Below are 18974 nucleotides of genomic sequence, written 5' to 3' on the forward strand. Positions count from 1 at the left end.
GAGTGGGAAGCTCTCAGCCCCTGGTTGGCTTCCCTCTTGTGATGGATGGGACCTCCTTAGAGAGCTCTGTGGTTTGGTTTCATGGTGAGACTGGGAGCAGTGTAAACCAGGACTGCTGGATCCTTATCAGATCCTCAGGATTTCAAAGGCATCTGGGGAAGGAAACTGCTTCCCAGCCATCCAGCACTGGGAGTTTTAGTTTGTTGTCTGTCAATTCACCAAGAAGTTCAAACCTGCTGCTGGGGATAAATAAAGCAGTGTCTGCTCCAGGACTAAAGCTAACCTCTTACAGGTAGAGACAGGAGCTTTCATTCTCCCCAAACTGAGGAGGAGAAACAAAACCAAACAAACCCAAACCCTATGGTGTTAGAAGGAGCAAGATGATCAGGCCAGGAAAGGAAGTAAAATTAAACCTGGATCAGGCTGGGAGTAGGAAGAAAAAGCAAACCTAGGTCAGGCCAGGAAAGGGAAGCAGAATGAAACCTGGATCAGGCTAGGAAAGGGAAGCAAAAGGAAACCTGGATCAGGGTAGGAAAGGGAAGCAAAATGAAACCTGGATCAGGCTAGGATAAGGAAGCAAAATGAAACCTGGATCAGGCCAGGAAAGGGAAGCATAATGAAACCTGGATCAGGCTAGGAAAGGGAAGCAAAATGAAACCTGGATCAGGCTAGGAAAGGGAAGCAAAATGAAACCTGGATCAGGCTAGGATAAGGAAGCAAAATGAAACCTGGATTAGGCTAGGAAAGGGAAGCAAAATGAAACCTGGATCAGGCTAGGATAAGGAAGCAAAATGAAACCTGGATCAGGCTAGGAAAGGGAAGCAAAATGAAACCTGGATCAGGCTAGGATAAGGAAGCAAAATGAAACCTGGATCAGGCTAGGATAAGGAAGCAAAATGAAACCTGGATCAGGCTAGGAAAAGGAAGCAGAATGAAACCTGGATCAGGCTAGGATAAGGAAGCAAAATGAAACCTGGATCAGGCTAGGAAAAGGAAGCAGAATGAAACCTGGATCACGCTAGGAAAGGGAAGCAGAATGAAACCTGGATCAGGCTAGGAAAGGGAAGCAGAATGAAACCTGGATGAGGCCAGGAAAGGGAAGCAGAATGAAACCTGGATCAGGCCAGGAAAGGGAAGCAGAATGAAACCTGGATCAGGCCAGGAAAGGGAAGCAGAATGAAACCTGGATCAGGCTAGGAAAAGGAAGCAAAATAAACCCTGGATCAGGCTAGGAAAAAGAAGAAAAATGAAACCTAGATCAGGCTAGGAGAAGGAAGCAAATAAAACCTAGATCAGGCTAGGAGAAGGAAGCAAATAAAACCTGGATCAGGCTAGGAGAAGGAAGCAAATAAAACCTGAATCAGGCTAGAAATGGAAGCAAATAAAGCCTGGATGAGGCCAGGAAAGTGATGCTTCAGCAACTCCTCTCTGTGTAATCAGGCAGTGTGTGAAAGCAAACCCAGCTCCACCTTTGTTGTACATATTGTTCCTGCATGCTTCCCATGTGTTAGATGGAAGCATTTCCTATCCCCTGTGGATAGCAGACCATTTGTTCTCGAGGTGTAGTAACTTATTCTGAAGCCAGTGACATTTCATGGCAGGTTACCAAGCTGTGCTTGTTGTGTTTTTGTTTGTCCTGATGGTTTATTGCCTTTGTGACCGATGTACAAACACTGCCTGCAGCGACGAGCACCTCTCTTACACGGCATTGATTGAGGCCCTGAGCTCCAGCCTCTGCCCCTCCCCTGCCCCATCAGCGCAGGAGCTTTGACCACCCATGCAGGGAGGGGCTGCAGAGACAGGCAGGAGGGATGTGGGTGACAGGGTGCCAAGCAGAGCACCCATGCTGGTTGGGGTGGACCTTTGCTAACCTTCCCAGACAAACTGGAGCATGCTTGGTGGTGAGCTTGGGCCCGGCACAGGTTGCCCAGGGAGGTGGTGGAAGCCTCAGCCCTGGAGGTTTTGAAGGCCAGGCTGGATATGGCTGTGAGCAACCTGCTGTGGTGTGAGGTGTCCCTGCCCATGGCAGGGGGGTTGGAACTGGCTGATCCTTGAGGTGCCTTCCAGCCCTGACAGCTCTGTGATTCTGCATTTGAGATCAGCTCAAACCTGGCTGCTACAATGGCACCAAGCATGCTTTTAAAGACCAGAATCCTTCAGTGCTGGTCCTGGGAGATTAACTTAATGTCAGGCAAAGAAGAAGATTTGGCCCTGACCTTGAACCAGCTTCCACTGCCAATTAATGTTGTGTAAATGAGGTTGACTTAGCTGGTGTCCCATGCACTGCTGTGTGGCACCCTATGTATCCTCTGTCCATAGACCCTTCTAGAAACACATTACACAGGCCACCAGCCCACACTGGCCACGTCTGGAGTGACCTTTCACCACAGAGCCACGGGAGCTGAGTGGCTCTGCCTCTGCCCTGCAGCCTCAGAAGACTTCTGTAGGTCACCAGCTGCACATCAAGCACTCCACCAGCTCGGCACCGCCTGCACAGGCTGCCCTGAACAGCAAGCAACAGAGATGGCATTGAGGGAACAGCTGATGGTTTCATCTGCTCTGAAGCAGGTCACCTGGGTTCCTCCCATTGATTTGTGGTCATGCAAACCTCACTGGCAGTGCCTTGCAGCCTGGCAGGACCTGAGCAGCTGCCTTGGGCAAAGATTCCAGGGGGAGGCTAATTGCTGAAACGGTGCAAACTGGTGCTGGCTGCCTTTGGGGGCACTCCTCCCACACAGCAGCTTTGTAGTCATCCAAATTCTCTCTCTCTCCTTGGTGTGTGAAGGCATCTTCTGTCACTGTTTATTCTGGGGAAGGCAGGGGCAGTCTGGCTCCTGAGAGCTCTGGCAAGGGTGGAGGGTACCCAGTGGGCAAGGTGGTGCTGATGCAGCAAAGGAAAAGCAGCCAGAATTCTGCTGGGGTGCTGAGTGACCTCTGTCAGCTCAGCCAGCGCTGTGCAATGATGTTTGTCCTCCCTCTGTTTGTTGCATGTGTCATTTGTTAACTCCAGTCATTACTCTTGCTGGCCTTGATGTTAGTATTAAAGAACTACACAAATCTCTGCTGGGCTCCATCAGATTTCTTGAGGCAAAAGGAGTGAAAGAGGAGAGGAGGAGGACCCTGCTCACAAGGTTTGCATTCATCATCCTGGAGACCTCAAACCTGAACTCAAGCCTGGAGAAGGGAAAGCTCCAGGGAGCTGCATTTCACTCTCTGCAGGGGAGCTGCAGGCAGGCTGGGCAGGGACTGTTCAGAAGGGGCTGTGGGGATAGGCCCAGGGGCAGTGATTTGAAGCTGGAGCAGGGCAGAGTTAGGTTGGACATCAGGAGAAGCTCTGCACAGGGAGGCTGGGGAGACACTGGCACAGGCTGCCCAGGGCTGGGGCTGAGGCTCCATCCCTGGAGCCATTCAAGCTCAGCCTGGCTGTGTCCCTGGGCAGCCTGCTGCAGCTGGAGCTGTCCCTGCTGAGGGCAGGGGTTGGGGAGGATGCCCCTGGGGGGTCCCTGCCAACCTGCTGCAGTCTGTGATTTTTTTCTCCCTGACACTCCAGAGCACCTTCTGCCTGACACAGAAGCTGTTTTCATGCAGACACGACCCCACCTCAGCTCTGTCCCTGAGCCAGCCCCCAGCCTGCCTCAGACACAGGATACTTCTGATGCCACACAGCTAACTCAGCAGCCTTCAACACAGGCATGTCCTGACAGAGCCTAGCAGCCACAGGCAGCAGCTGACTCTGTCTGCTCCCACAGTTAGGATCACAGAATTGTCAGGGATGGAAGGAACCTCAAGGCTCACCCACTACCAACCCCCTGCCATGGACAGGGACACCTCCCACCAGCACAGCTTGCTCAGGGCCTCATCCAGCCTGGCCTTCAACACCTCCAGGCAGCAGGCAGCCACAGCCTCCCTGGGCAATCCACTCCAGACTCTTGCCACCCTCATAGTGAAGAATTTCTTCCTAAGATCATGCCCCCTGCAGTGCTGGGGGCAGGGTTGGAGTGGCTGAGCTTGGAGGTCTCTCCCAAGCAGATCTCTTCTGTGGTTCTGGAGGTGCAGCCATCCATCCCCAGTGCCTGCTGCTGCCACCCATTTCCCTGGCAGCAGCAGTGTGACCATGAGGGGCAGCCCCACAGGGACAGGAACCTCCTGGCTTTGGGGAAAGGCAGCCCCGGGGGACAGAGGGAAGGAGGCTCCTGGAGCAGAGCTGGAGGTGGCATTTGCTGCTTCAGAAGAGGAAGTGGAGCTCAGGTGCCAGGAATGAGAGGGGACAATGAAAGTTTTCTCTTCTGAGCAGCTCCAGTCTGGCCTTGCTGCCTCAGAGCTGTTCCCAGCTGGCACACACAGCCCCTTGCCATTCCTGCTTACTGACTCAGACCTGGTGTCCCAGCAGTGCACTGCAGGGGGCTGTGCTTCTGGCCCCAGGCCTGGTGCTGCCTTTGTGCAAGAGCCTGGGCATCCCCTGGTGCCATTGTCCTTCAGCCTGGCAGCAGGACCTGGCAGCAGGATCTTGCCCAGTGCCATCAGCTCGGTCTGGGTTCCATTGCTGTCTGTCAGACTGCAGAGTTTTGGGGCTTTTGGACAGAGAAGCTCGGGGTCAGCTCCAGTCCCCAGGCTGCTGGTAGCCTACAACACCCAAAGGCTCTCTGCAGCAGGCAGGGGAGGGTTTAGCTCATGCTGCAGATATGGAGCTAACTCCCAGCTGCTGATCTGAGGCCCAGCTGGCACAGGTTTAAAGAGTGCCCATTTGAGATGGGAGACACCAGAGAGAGTGACTCAGAAAGCTCAGCTCTGGCTGCTGCTATCAGTCCTCCTCCTGACTTGCTGCCAGGCAAAGGCCAAGCAGACAAAGGAGATCCCTGTGTGGGGCTGCCCTGTGGGAACAGCTGCAAGACAAATGTTTAAGGGGGACAAGGCCTTGGGGTTTCTCCCCAAAGCCAAAAGCTTTTCTGACAGCCCTGAGAAGCAGCTCAGGAGCTGGGGAGCCTGCACCACTCACAGTGCCCTGTGCTCCAAAGGTCCTCTGCAAGCCAGGAAAACTCCTACAGGATCCCACAGCAGCCTGCTGGAGAAGCTGCCTGCTCCTGGCTGGGACAATTCACTGGGTCAAACACTGGCCCAGAGTGGTGGGCAGTGGAGTGGCCTCCAGTTGGCAGCTGCTCACCAGTGGTGCTCCCCAGGGCTGGGGCCAGCTCTGTTCAATACCTTCATCAATGACCTGGACAAGGGGATGGAGGCTTCCCCCAGCCAGATGGCACCAAGCTAGGAGCCAGAGCTGATGTGCTGGAGGCTCAGAGGCTCTACAGAGGGACCTGACCAGGCTGGCTCGAGGGGCTGAGCTCAGCTGTATGAGGGTTAGCAAAGCCAAGGGCTGGGTCCTGTCCTTGGGCCACAACCACCCCAGGAAGGCTCCAGGCTGGGGGCAGAGCTGCTGCAAAGTGCCCAGCAGGAAAGGCCCTGGGGGTGCTGGGTGCCAGCAGCTGGAGAGGAGCCAGGGAGTGCCCAGGGGGGCAAGGAGGGCAGCAGCAGCCTGGCCTGGAGCAGCAGTGGGGTGGGCAGCAGGAGCAGGGCAGGGAGTGTGCCCCTGGGCTGGGCACTGGGGAGGCCACAGCTGGAATCAGGTTGGGGCTCATCACTCCAAGAGGGACATTGAGGGGCTGGAGTAGGTCCAGAGAAGAGCAGCTGCCCCTGGCACAATTTCAGGTCATTTTTTCTCCATCACCTGAGACTGGGGAGCAGAGCCCAACCCCCACCTGGCTCCAGCCTCCTCTCAGGAGCTGCAGAGAGCAATGAGCTCTCCCTCAGCCTCCTCTCCAGACTAAACACCCCCAGCTCCCTCAGCTCCTCCTCCCCAGCCCTGTTTTCCAGACCCTTTATGAGCTTCATTGCCCTTCTCTGGCCCTGCTCCAGCTCCTCACTGCTCTGCAGGGACTTGTGCCTGAGTCAGGGCTGCAGGATTTGGCCTTTCCTTTATACCTCTCCAGAAAGATTCCTGACTGAAACAATTTTGGCTGCAGCAGCCAGAAGCTGGGGCCAAGTGCTGGACCACCCAGGCCACCAGCCCAGTCCACTGTGGCACATTTCTACATTCCCACTACAGAAAACTAAATCAAACAGAAACAGACCAGGATGTGAGGGATGCATTTAAACAGAATGAACAAGAAAGTTAAACTCAATTAAAACCCAAAAAGGGCAGCACAAAGTGCTGGGAGCCGCCAGGGACTCCAGGGATCCTTTCCCCTTCTCTCCCTCCCTGTCCCCTTCTCTCCCTCCTTGTCCCCTTCTCTCCCTCCCCTCCTTGTCCCCTTCTCTCCCTCCCCTCCTTGTCCCCTTCTTTCCTTCCTCTCTTTGTCCCCTTCATTCCCTCCTTCCTTGTCCCCTTCTCTTCTTCCATGCCCCCTTCTCTCCCTCCTTGTCCCCTTCTCTCCTTCCTCTCCCCCTTCATTCCCTCCTCTCATTGTCCCCTTCTCTCCTTCCTCTTTGTTCCCTTCATTCCCTCCTCTCCTTGTCCCCTTCTCTTCTTCCATGTCCCCTTCTCTCCTTCCTCTCTTTGTCCCCTTCTTTCCCTCCCTCCTTGTCCCCTTCTCCTCTTCTTTGTCCTCTTCTCTCCCTCCTCTCCTTGTCCTATTCTTTCCCTCCTCTCCTTGTCCCCTTCTCTCCCTCCTCTCCTTGTCCCTTTCTCTCCCTCCTCTCCTTGTCCCCTTCTCTCACTCCTTGTCCCCTTCTCTCACTCCTTGTCCTATTCTCTCCCTCCTCTCCTTGTCCCCTTCTCTCCCTCTTCTCCTTGTCCCCTCCTCTCCCTCCTTGTCCCCTCCTCTCCCTCCTTGTCCCCTTCTCTCCCTCCTCTCCTTCTCCCCTTCTCTCCTTCCCTGCTTTGTGCTGTTCAGCCTTGACTTGAGCAATAAATATCCTCCTGGCTTTGGGGCTTGGACCTCTCTCTCCCTGCCTATCATTTGAGTGCCATCAACCCAATTGTGTTTCCTAGAGGCAGTGTTGCTCCTCTGGGAGCCAGGGGGGAATCAGCTGAAACAAATCATAGAATCACAGAATGGCTCAGGCTGGAAGGGACCTCAGAGCTCATCTCCAACCTCCCCACCATGGAGAGGGAGAAGGAGATGGCAGAGCTGGTTTTCCAGCCCAGGGACACTGCTGACAACTCAACTCTGCCATCCCAACAGCCTCAGCTGCAGTTTCACCTCCACAGAGCCATCACAGAGCGGCTCAGGTTGGAAGGGACCTCAGAGCTCATCTCCTCCAACCCCCTGCCATGGGCAGGGACACCTCTCAGCTCCACTCAGCTGCTCAGGGCCTCATCCAGCCTGGCCTTGAGCATCCCCAGGCAGCAGGCAGCCACAGCCTCCCTGGGCAGCCTGGGCCAGGCTCTCACCACCCTCACAATGAAGAACTTCTTCCTCAGCTCCACTCTAACCCTGCTCTGCCTCAGCTTCAAACCATTCCCCCTTGGCCTGGCTCCAGACACCCTCAGCAAAAGTCTCTCTGCAGCCTTCCTGCAGGATCCCTTCAGCTCCTGGCAGGCAGCTCTGAGGTCCCCCTGGAGCCTTCTCCTCTCCAGGCTGCACAGCCCCAGCTCCCTCAGCCTGTGCTCACAGCAGAGCTGCTCCAGCCCTTGGAGCATCTTTGTGGCCTCCTCTGGCCTCACTCCACAGCTCTGTGTCCTTCTTGTGCTGGGGACAGCAGAGCTGGAGGCAGGATTGGAGGTGAGGTGTGAGCAGAGCAGAGCCCAGGGGCAGAATCCCCTCTGCTGCCCTGCTGCCCACCCTGCTCTGGCTGCAGCCCAGCACCCAGCTGCCTTGGGGCTGCAGGAGGCTCTGCTGGCTCCTGGGGAGCTGCTCAGCACCCAGCACCCCCAAGGCTCTTTCTTCAGGGCTGCTCTCAACCCACTCTGCCCCCAGCCTGGGGCTGTACCCAGTTGTGAGTAGGACTGGCTGGGAGGAAGGTCAGAGGGAAGCTGAGGGCAGCTCCCAGAGCTCGGGAGCCAGGGCACAGGGGCACGGCAGGGACTGCAGGGCAGTGCCCTGGGCAGGGCAGAGCTCTCTGCACCGGGGCAGGGCTTTTCCTGGAGGTCTTCACTGCGTGCTCAGTGCTCAGGGAGGTAGGAAGGGAGGGAGGGAATGCTGCTGGGGATCCCAAGGGAAAAGTTTTCCTTTCCCTGAAAAGCAATTAGGGTCTGGGCTCCAAGAAGTGAGCTTTGTGTGTTTAGAAATAACAACAGCCAGTTCCTTGTCTGACAGAGGGCATGCCCTGGGAGCTCTGGGCTGCCCAGAAGGCAACATTCCATCTTCTTCACCTTTGTTTAATGCTGTTTGTTTTTTCCTAGAGGTCTTTGTAAGGTTTAATGCTTGGGGGTTTAACTGTAGGCTGCAATGCACAGCTCTGAAACCTGCCAGGCTTGCAATCTTAGACCCACAGAGTAGGTTGGGTTGGAAGGGACCTCAGAGATCATCCAGCTCCAGCCCCCTGCCATGGGCAGGGACACCTCCCACCAGCCCAGGCTGCTCAGGGCCTCATCCAGCCTGGCCTGCAACACCTCCAGGCAGGAGGCAGCCACAGCCTCCCTGGGCAGCCTGTGCCAGGCTCTCCCCAGCCTCACTCTCAACAATTTCTTCCTCATCTCCAGTCTCAGTCTCCCCTTTCCCAGCTCAAAGCCATTGTCCCTCAGCCTGGCACTCCCAGCCCTTGCACAAAGTCCCTCCCCAGCTCCCCTGGAGCCCTTCAGGTCCTGGAAGGCTGCTCTGAGGTCTCCCTGGAGCCTTCTTTCCTTCACCCTGAACAGCCTCAACTCTCCCAGGTTGTCTTCACAGGAGACCTGCTCCAGCCTCTGATCATCCAACCCTGGCAGTGCCAATTCCTTTCTGTACAGCCCTCTGTATCCCTTCTTTATCAGCCTCACCTGGGTGCTGCTGGGGGCTGGAGGCTGTGGGATAGCTTCTCTGAGCAGGTCCCCCCAGCCTGTTTGGCCAATGGCAGCTGGGGACCAGGCTGTGCAGTGCTGTGCTGTGCTCCTCCTGCCCTGGAGATGGGAACTTTGCCTCCACCACGAGTGGCCTTGGGCCTTGGCTCCTCCCTGCCTGCAAACCAAATCTGTTCAGGAGCTAAATGAGTTTAGTGAAATCCTCTCCTAAATACTTCTGAGCCAGAACCACCACAGACCTGCTTTTGTGTTCCTCTGAGCTGTTCAGTCCCAGGAGCTGTGCAGCAGCCCTTCTCTGTGAGGGGCAGGGGATGGTGAGGGATGTGAGGATCTTCCCTTCCCTCAGCTCCCCACCTGATGCCTGCAGAAACCTGCTGTGGGCTCAGCTCACCCCAGCCCCTCCTGGGCTTGCAGCACAGCTGAGCTTGCCCAGACCTCACTGGGACAGGGATTGTGCCCCTGGGCTGGGCACTGGGGAGGCCACAGCTGGAATCCTGGGGTCAGGGTTGGGCTCTGACTGCCAGGAGGACTTTGAGAGCTGGAGCAGGGCCAGAGAAGGGCAACAGAGCTGGGGAAGGGTCTGGAGAACAGGGCTGGGGAGGAGCAGCTGAGGAAGCTGGGAGGGGTGAGCCTGGGGCAGAGGAGGCTGAGGGAGAGCTCATTGCTCTCTGCAGCTCCTGAGAGGAGGCTGGAGCCAGGTGGGGGCTGGGCTCTGCTCCCTAGTCTCAGGTGCTAGAAGGAGAGGAAATGACCTGGAATTGTGCCAGGGGAGGGTTAGGTTGGACATCAGGAACAATTTTGTTGCTTCCTGAGTGGTCAGGCTTTGGAACAGTGGAGTCCTCATCCCTGGAGGTGTTCCAGAACCATGTGGCCCATGGCACTTGGGTCATAGTCTCCCCTCAGCCTCCAGCCCTGTTCTCCAGACCCTTCCCCAGCTCTGTTGCCCTTCTCTGGACCCACCCCAGTCCCTCAATGTCCTTCTTGGAGTGAGGGGCCCAAAACTGAGCTGTGTCTTCCCCAGATGATCCCTGCCACGGTCCTGCTGGTCCAAGCCAGGATGCTGGCCTGGGGTGGCTGTGGCTGGCTTGGTGCTTTGGTACCTTCAGGCATCCATAACCTGTTGGGTCTGTAGCTGTGGGAGCTCCATGCCCCTGCAGTCAGCCCTCCCCAGCCCTTCCCAGCAGTGTCCTCAGCCCATGTGTGCCAATGGTCCCTGGCAGTGCTCCCCCCCGAGCCAGGAGGCCTCTCTTGAAGTCCCAACCACCACTCCTCCAGGTGTCCTGCAGGTTTTGCAGCTCTCTGCTCTGATCACACGGCAGGGGTTGGGTTTTCTCCACTCCCAGGAGCTTGCCCTGCACATTTCAGCAGGGTTTTGGTTAGGCTTTCTCTGTGTGTCTCATTGTCCTTCTCTGGTGAGACTGCTGTGGGGCAGCACTGCCCAGCAGGGCTCCTGCCCCAGAACCATCACAAGGTCCAACCTTCCCCTGCTGTCTGCAGGACAAATCCTCACCTCAGCCTGAATATTCAAACCAAAGCAGCCCAGGGTTAAGCCACCAAAGCTGTCCCTGAGCAGGGGAAGAAGGGGGAGAGAGGGGTGGTCATGAACTTGGCTTTCTTGATCTGCAGCAGCCAAGAGGGGAAGAAACCATCCAAGAAAAGCCAAGCTGGCACCTGGAGGGAAGATTGCTCTGCCTTTGGCCTGGGCTTTAGAAGTCAAGACAGATTTGGAGACTTTACTGCATGAGACCTAAAGAGGAGGCTGGAACTGCCTCAGGCTGGAGAAGGCTTCCAGGAGACCTAATTGTGGCCTTCCAGCATCTGCAGGGGGCTACAGGAAAGCTGGGGAGGGACTTTGCAGGGTGTCAGGGAGTGACAGGGCTGGGGGGGATGGAGCAGAACTAGAAGTGGGGAGATTGGGATTGGCTGTTAGGAAGAAGTTCTTCCCCATGAGGGTGGTGAGAGCCTGGCACAGGCTGCCCAGGTGGAAGCCTCATGCCTGGAGGTTTTGAAGGCCAGGCTGGATGTGGCTGTGAGCAACCTGTGACATGGTGTGAGGTGTCCCTGGCCATGGCAAGGGGTTGGGACTGGCTGATCCTTGAGGTCCCTTCCAGCCCTGATCTGCAGTGCTAAGTGCAGCCAGCAAGGACTCTGTGGCCAGGACTGTTCTCTGTGGAACCTTGCACTGCTGAAACTGTGGAGCTGGAGGCACCAGGAGCCTGAGGCTGGAGCTCCCGAAGTGGGGGAAGGCAGACACCCAGGGGGTACAGAGCAAGGACCCAGGGGGTAAGGAGCAGGGACCCAAAGCCTTTGGCATTGGCTTTAGAAATCAAGAGACCTTTGGAGACTTTTATTGTTCAAGACCTAAAGAGGAGGCAGGAGCTGCAGTGCTAAGTGCAGCCAGCAAGGGCTTGGTGGCTGGGACGTGTCTAAGGGGAGGTTTGTGCCTTGATGGGGGCAAAAAAACCACATCTGGGCTGATGCAGAGCAGGCAGGACCTGAGTGGTGCTTGCTGCTGCCGAGGAGGGGCCCTCGGGTGCGGGCAGAGAGGGTGGCAGCCCGGGGCAGTGGCTCTGGCAGCCCGGGGCAGTGGCTCTGGCTGCCCGGGGCAGTGGCTCTGGCAGCCCGGGGCAGTGGCTCTGGCTGCCCGGGGCAGTGGCTCTGGCTGCCCGGGGCAGTGGCTCTGGCAGCCCGGGGCAGTGGCTCTGGCTGCCCGGGGCAGTGGCTCTGGCAGCCCGGGGCTGTGGCTGTGGCTGCTCGGGGCAGTGGCTCTGGCAGCCCGGGGCAGTGACTCTGGCTGCCCGGGGCAGTGGCTCTGGCAGCCCGGGGCTGTGGCTGTGGCTGCTCGGGGCAGTGGCTCTGGCTGCCCGGGGCAGTGGCTCTGGCAGTGGCTCTGGCAGCCCGGGGCTGTGCCTCTGGCAGTGGCTGTGGCAGCCCGGGGCTGTGGCTCTGGCAGCCCGGGGCTGTGGCTCTGGCTGCTCGGGGCTGTGGCTGCGGCAGTGACTCTGGCAGCCCGGGGCAGTGGCTCTGGCAGCCCGGGGCAGTGGCTCTGGCAGCCCGGGGCTGTGGCTCTGGCAGTGGCTCTGGCAGCCCGGGGCTGTGGCTCTGGCAGTGGCTCTGGCAGCCCGGGGCTGTGACTCTGGCAGTGGCTCTGGCAGCCCGGGGCAGTGGCTCTGGCAGTGGCTCTGGCTGCCCGGGGCTGTGACTCTGGCAGTGGCTCTGGCAGCCCGGGGCAGTGGCTCTGGCCGCCGGGGGCTGTGGCTCTGGCCGCCCGCAGCTCACCCCTCCGAGCTTCTCCTGGAGGCTGTCGGGCGGCAGCCGGCGGCGGCTGCGGGCGGTGCGGGGTCAGTCTCTGGAGGCAGCGATGCGATCCACCTGCAAGAAGGACAGCAGCCATCAGGAGGGCAGCCCTGGCAGCAGGCGGCACGGCCCTGCTCCCGCACCGGCCCTGCCAGCAGCCTGGCGTGGGGCATCGCCGCGGGCAGCTGGCGCTCCCGCCCTGGCAGCAGCCTGGCAGGGAGGGCACAGAGGGCACAGAGGGCACCGGCGGCAGTGTGGCACTGGTGACAGGGGCAGCGCTGAGCTGCTCTGCAGAGGGACCTGGGCAGGTTACAGCAATCAGCCGAGGCCAACGGGAGGAGGCTTAGCAACCCGAGGGGCTGGGTCCTGCCCTTGGCTCACTCCGCTTGGGGCAGAGTGCCTGGAGAAGGCTCTGGGGGTGCTGGTGGATGGGCAGCTGAGCAGGGGCCAGGGGGTGCCCAGGAAGGCCAGCAGCAGCCTGGCCTGGATCCAGCAGTGTGTCCAGCAGGAGAAGGGCAGTGGTGGTGCCCCTGGACTGGGCACTGGTGCAGCCACAGCTGGGTTCAGTTCTGGGCACCACAGGATAAGAGACACTGAAATGCTGGAGGGTGTCCAGAGAAGAGCAAGGATGCTGGGGAGGGGTTTGGAGGGCATCAGTGAGGAGCAGCTGAGGGAGCTGGGGGCTGTTCAGACTGGAGAGGAGAAGGCTGAGGAGAGATCTCACTGCTCTGAAAGGAGTGAGGTCAGCCTTGGTCTCTCCTCCCAAGGAAGCAGGGACAGGATGAGGGGAATGGTTTGAGTTGTGCCAGGGGAGGTTCAGGCTGGCCATCAGGAAACATTTCTTTGCTGAGAGAGTGGTGAGGGGCTGGAACAGGCTGCCCAGGGAGGGGGTGGAGTGCCCATGCCTGGGGCAGTCCCAGAAGCTGCAGCTGTGGTGCTTCAGGAGCTGGTTCAGTGGCCATGGCAGCTGGGTTAGGGCTGGACTCAGTGATCCCAAAGGTCTGCTCCAGCCTTAGTGATTCTGATTCCAAGAGAAGCCCTGGAGCTGAGGGCACTGCTGCCTGTGGGGTCAGTGCTGGGCTTGGCCAAAGGAGGACTTTGTGTGCAGGGTAAGAGCTCAGCCCTGCTGCATCACTGCAGCTCAGAGACTCTGCAGGGGAATCCCAGCGGCAGGGGGGTCCAGCTCTGCCCCCCGGGGATCCTGCTGTAGTGCAGCTCCACTCCTCTCTTGCCTTCTAACAGCCAGGGAGGCTGCTGCTGCCTCCTCTGCACCTCTGGGACATGCTGGGACTGCCAATGGCTGTGCTGCCCCAGGGCCCTCAGGTGCTTGTGGGTCAGGGATGGAACTTTGGGACACTGAGACATGGTCAGGACAGGATGGAAACTGGGTCAGATGCTGCAGGTCCAGCACTGCAACTGCTGGAGTGAGGCCAGAGGAGGCCACACAGATGATCCAAGGGCTGGAGCAGCTCTGCTGTGAGCACAGGCTGAGGGAGCTGGGGCTGTGCAGCCTGCAGAGGAGAAGGCTCCAGCGGGACCTCAGAGCTGCCTGCCAGGACCTGAAGGGATCCTGCAGGAAGGCTGCAGAGAGACTTTTGCTGAGGGTGTCTGGAGCCAGGCCAAGGGGGAATGGTTTGAAGGTGAGGCAGAGCAGGGTTAGAGTGGAGCTGAGGAAGAAGTTCTTCATTGTGAGGGTGGTGAGAGCCTGGCACAGGCTGCCCAGGGAGGCTGTGGCTGCCTGCTGCCTGGGGATGTTGAAGGCCAGGCTGGATGAGGCCCTGAGCCGCTGAGTGGAGCTGAGAGGTGTCCCTGCCCATGGCAGGGGGGTGGAGGAGATGAGCTCTGAGGTCCCTTCCAACCTGAGCCACTCTGTGATGGTTCTGTGATGGTGAAGCTGCAGCTGAGGCTGTTGGGATGGAAGAGTTGAGCTGTCAGCAGTGTTCCTGGGCTGGAAAACCAGCTCTGCCTTCAGGCAGACAATGCCAGGGGGAATGAGAGTCCCTGGCACAGCTGGCAGCAGAGTGGTGCACTGGGGCTGCTCTGGGGGTGCTCCTGCTCTGGGCTCCTGCTGTGTAGCTCAGGGTGGGTTTCCCCAGTGTGGCTGTGTCAGCAGCCTTAGGCTGATGGCCCTCAAGGATACCTTTGGCTGTGGAAGCAACTTCCCTGCACATCCTCAGCATCTGTCAGTGCTGTGTGAATCACCTTCTGTGGGCAGGCAGTGTCCTGTCTGGGACTGGCTGATAGGAATCACCTCCTTGTCAGCTTGAGACCTTCCCCCACGTGGCTCCAGCCTCCTCCAGCCTCAACCCCCCAGCTCCCTCAGCTGCTCCTCCCCAGCCCTGGTCTCCAGACCCTTCCCCAGCTCTCTTGCCCTTCTCTGGCCCTGCTCCAGCCCTCAAAGTCCTTCTGGCAGTGAGGGATCCAAAGCTGCCCCCAGGATCTGAGGCCTGGCCTCAGCAGATGATCCCTGCCCCTAGTTCAAGTGGCTCAGAAGGGAGGGGAAGCAGCAGCTCCTTCCTGGCAGTGACTCCCTGGTGCCACCAGCACGGAGAATCTCTGCTGGGGGAGCAGACTCCTGGGGAGGCACAGCTGGCACAGCTGTTCTGCCTCCCCTGACCCTTACTCTAACCTTTTTCCCTGCCTATCATTTGAGTGCCATCAACCCAATTTTGTTTCCTAGAGGCAGTGTTGCTCCTCTGGAAGCCAGGGGGGAATCAGCTGAAACAAATCATAGAATCACAGAATGGCTCAGGCTGGAAGGGACCTCAGAGCTCATCTCCAACCTCCCCACCATGGAGAGGGAGAAGGAGATGGCAGAGCTGGTTTTCCAGCCCAGGGACACTGCTGACAACTCAACTCTTCCATCCCAACAGCCTCAGCTGCAGCTTCACCATCACAGAACCATCACAGAGCGGCTCAGGTTGGAAGGGACCTCAGAGATCATCTCCTCCATCCCCCTGCCGTGGGCAGGGACAGCAGAGGAGAGGAGCAGGGAGGTTTCAGCTGCAGCCTGTGCAGCTCTGCTGGTTGCTCCCCTGGGCAGGAGCTGCAGCAGCCCTCTGGCACAGCCCAGGGGCCACGTTTGCCCCTGCAGGGCAGCGTTCTGCTGAGTCACAGAAGGCTCTGGGTTGGAAGAGACCTCCAAGGGCCATCCAGTCACCCCCCTGCACTCAGCAGGGACATCCTCCACCAGGTCAGGTTGCCTAGAAGCCTGTCCAGCCTCACCTTGAGCATCTCCTGGGCTGGGTCCAGGTGAGGCTGCTCAGCACTACTTCTCTCCTCTAAGCACCACTGCAGACAAAGCAGAGAAACCCCACAGTGCAGGAGGTCTGGGAGCATCCTCCTGCTGCTGGGAAGGAGCTGGCCAGGCCCTCCCTGCTCCCTCTGCTCCTGCACACGGTCCCAGCGGCTCTCCTGGTGCACAGCAGCCCCTGGGAGCCTGCCTGGCTCCCAGCTCTGAGCTGTGGTGCTGCTGTGAGAGCCTCCAGCGTGGCTGGGCTCAGCTCCCACCTTGGAGCCTTGCTGCTGCCGAGGGCCAGCCACAGGCTGCAGCCTTGTTTGTTTAAGCAGGTTTCCATGGGGATTTGTAAGGACCATGGGAACAGAGTTGATCTGACCTAAACAGGGAAGAATGAGACTGGGGAAGGGGGGGAAGGAGTCTCATCATGTCTGACTTGTGGCTCTGAGCTCTCTCTCTTCAGCTCTGAATGAAGCATCTTGGCAAGTCACTTTGCCTTCCCCCTCCTCTTTGTTTTTCCAACTGCCTGCACTGCATCAGCTGAGAAAGGCACAGGGACAGGCCAGGAATAGCCTCTCTGGAAGCACCCAGGGCAGCTGCTGGGTCAAGCTCCTTGTACTGCAGAACCTCTGCTTTCATGTCTGAAAGAAAGCTCCAAGGGCAAGCAGAGGCTGAGCCTCTGAGCAGGCATCTTGGCTCTCTCTGCAGCCTCTCAGCGTGGCTGGGACACCAGAGCAGCCAGCACCTAAGGATCTGCCCTCTGGCTGCTTTGGGAAAGGGCAGGGATGGCCTCCCAGCTGCTGCATGGAATGCATGAGGCTGGCTGAGGGGGGATCCTGGGGGGCTGCTTGTCCTCTGTGTGCGGTGGGCACCTGGGGGGCTGCTTGTCCTCTGTGTGAGGTGGGCTCCTGGGGGGCTGCTTGTCCTCTGTGTGAGGTGGGCACCTGGGGGGCTGCTTGTCCTCTGTGTGAGGTGGGCTCCTGGGGGGCTGCTTGTCCTCTGTGTGCGGTGGGCACCTGGGGGGCTGCTTGTCCTCTGTGTGCGGTGGGCACCTGGGGGGCTGCTTGTCCTCTGTGTGAGGTGGGCTCCTGGGGGGCTGCTTGTCCTCTGTGTGAGGTGGGCACCTGGGGGGCTGCTTGTCCTCTGTGTGAGGTGGGCACCTGGGGGGCTGCTTGTCCTCTGAGGGGAAGGGTGGGGTGAGCAGAGGTGGGGGATGAAGCTAAGCTCTTGCCAGACCTTCCAAACTGCATAAGCAGGAAAGATGGAGAGCCACAAGGAGAGGCAGCAGCAGCAAGGAGCCGCTGGGAGGGGAGAGCAGCCCAGCAGAGGGCTCCTCCTCCAGGCAGGAGGCAGCCACAGCCTCCCTGGGCAGCCTGTGCCAGGCTCTCCCCACCCTCACTGGAAAGAATTTCTTCCTCCTCTCCACTCTCAGTCTCCCCTCTCCCAGCTCAAAGCCATTGTCCCTCAGCCTGGCACTCCCAGCCCTTGCCCAAAGTCCCTCCCCAGCTCCCCTGGAGCCCTGCAGGTACTGGAAGGCTGCTCTGAGCTCTCCCTGGAGCCTTCTTTCCTTCACCCTGAACAGCCCCAACTCCTGCATTCCTGAGGCCTGGCTCTTTGTTTGGGGACAGATGTCACCCCCTGGCTACAGCCTCCCAGGGAGCCAGAGGAGAGGAAGGTGTTGAATAAATGCTGTCCCAGGGGTGGGCTCTGCACAGTGCTCCTGCAAGCAAGGCTGAGCTGCTTGGGAGCCCAAAAGGTAAATACAGGCTGAAGGCAGCAGCTGGATGGGCACAGGCAGCAGCTGGGTGGGCACAAGCAGCAGCTGGGTGGGCACAGGCAGCAGCTGGATGGGCACAGGCAGCAGCTGGGTGGGCACAAGCAGCAGCTGGGTGGGCACAAGCAGCAGCTGGATGGGCACAGGCAGCAGCTGGGTGGGCACAAGCAGCAGCTGGGTGGGCACAAGGAGCAGCTGGGTGGGCACAGGCAGCAGCTGGGTGGGCAGAGGCAGCAGCTGGGTGGGCAAAGGAAGCAGCTGGGTGGGTACAGGCAGCAGCTGGGTGGGCACAGGCAGCAGCTGGATGGGCACAGGCAGCAGCTGGGTGGGCACAGGCAGCAGCTGGGTGGGCACAAGCAGCAGCTGGGTGGGCAGAGGCAGCAGCTGGGTGGGCACAGGCAGCAGCTGGGTGGGCACAGGCAGCAGCTGGGTGGGCACAAGCAGAACTGAAGGCTCAGCTGGAGGCCACAGGATCACAGAATAGTTTGGGTTGGCAGGGACCCCCCAAGGGCATCCTCCCACCCCCTGCCCTCAGCAGGGACAGCTCCAGCTGCAGCAGGCTGCCCAGGGGCACAGCCAGGCTGAGCTTGAATGGCTCCAGGGATGGAGCCTCAGCCCCAGCCCTGGGCAGCCTGTCCCAGTGTCTCCCCAGCCTCCCTGTGCAGAGCTTCTCCTGATGTCCAACCTAACTCTGCCCTGCTCATTCCAAACCACTGCCCCTTCCCCTTTCACCACAGCCCCTTCTGCACAGCCCCTGCCCAGTGGCCCACACCATGGAGGAGTGGAGGCTCAGTGTCAGGGAGGGAGCTGCTGCAGAGGGGCCCAGGAGCACTCTGGAGCCAGCAACCTGTGGTCATCTGGGCAGCCCCAGTGCTCAGAGCCTGTTGCAGATCTCCTGCAGCTCCTGGGAGCTTCTTTCCCCTCACAGGACAGCCCCTAGCAGCTGAACTCTGGAGGATGGAGGAGCCCCTGTGCAAAGGGCCTGCAGCTCCTCTGGCCCTTCCCTTCCTGCTCTGAGCCCCAGAAGGGTTTAGGGACCTTAAGGCTTTCTTCAGAGCTGAGGACAGACTTGTGTGAGGAGTCTCCTGTGCATGCCTGGATGGCCCAGCAGGAGACAGGAGGACCCTGGCAGTGCCTCTCTGGCAGGACACAGCTCCCTTGCACTTGGGTCAGAGCAGAGGGGTGCCCTGTGCCCTCCCTGCTGTGACAGCAGCTGATGCAACTGCAGGCTCAGCCCAGGAAGGGCTTTTGTGAGGGGCTAAGGCTGCTGCAGCCTGGACTCACCTGGGGAGTTCTGCACACAGCCAACTCCCCACAGTGCTGCTTCAGTGTCCTGGCAGCTGCCACCTGCAGCCACGGCAGTGAGAGCCTGCAGCCTGGAGCTGCCTGCCCTGGGTTTGTGACCACAGCACAGCTGGAGCTGCTCACTGCTGCAGGTCAGAGCAAGCAGCTGTGGCCAGGCTGGCTGAGCACAGAACCACTGCACTGCTTGGCCTGACAGAGCCTCTGAGATCATCCAGTCCAACCAGCAGCCCAGCACCACCATGGACACCAAACCACAGCCCCAGGCACCACGGCCAGAGCTTTCCTGAACACCTCCAGGCAGGGTCAGCACTGACTTCTGTTGTGTTCCTGAAGTGCTTCAGGACACCAAGCCTCAAAAAGCAGCCTTGGGAGCTCTTAATCCTCTCCCAGGAAAGGCCTCTGGGAGGAGAGCAAGTCCAGGGTGCTCCAGG

General features: G+C 59.1%; 1 protein-coding gene across 1 annotated transcript in view; it reads right to left on the minus strand.

Moving 5' to 3' along the window:
- Nucleotides 1–11258: 11258 nt before the first annotated feature.
- GFPT1 (glutamine--fructose-6-phosphate transaminase 1) overlaps nucleotides 11259–18974 on the minus strand; it is a 58695-nt gene continuing 50979 nt past the window's right edge. Inside the window, exon 20 of the mRNA XM_068156567.1 lies at nucleotides 11259–12301. Coding sequence (XP_068012668.1) covers nucleotides 12272–12301 — 30 coding nt within the window. The 3' untranslated portion in view covers nucleotides 11259–12271. The remainder of the gene's footprint in view (nucleotides 12302–18974) is intronic.

This window comes from Melanerpes formicivorus, unplaced genomic scaffold (assembly GCF_026170545.1).
Source record: "Melanerpes formicivorus ecotype bairdi unplaced genomic scaffold, bMelFor1.0.p_v2 SCAF_34, whole genome shotgun sequence".
Lineage (NCBI taxonomy): Eukaryota > Metazoa > Chordata > Aves > Piciformes > Picidae > Melanerpes > Melanerpes formicivorus.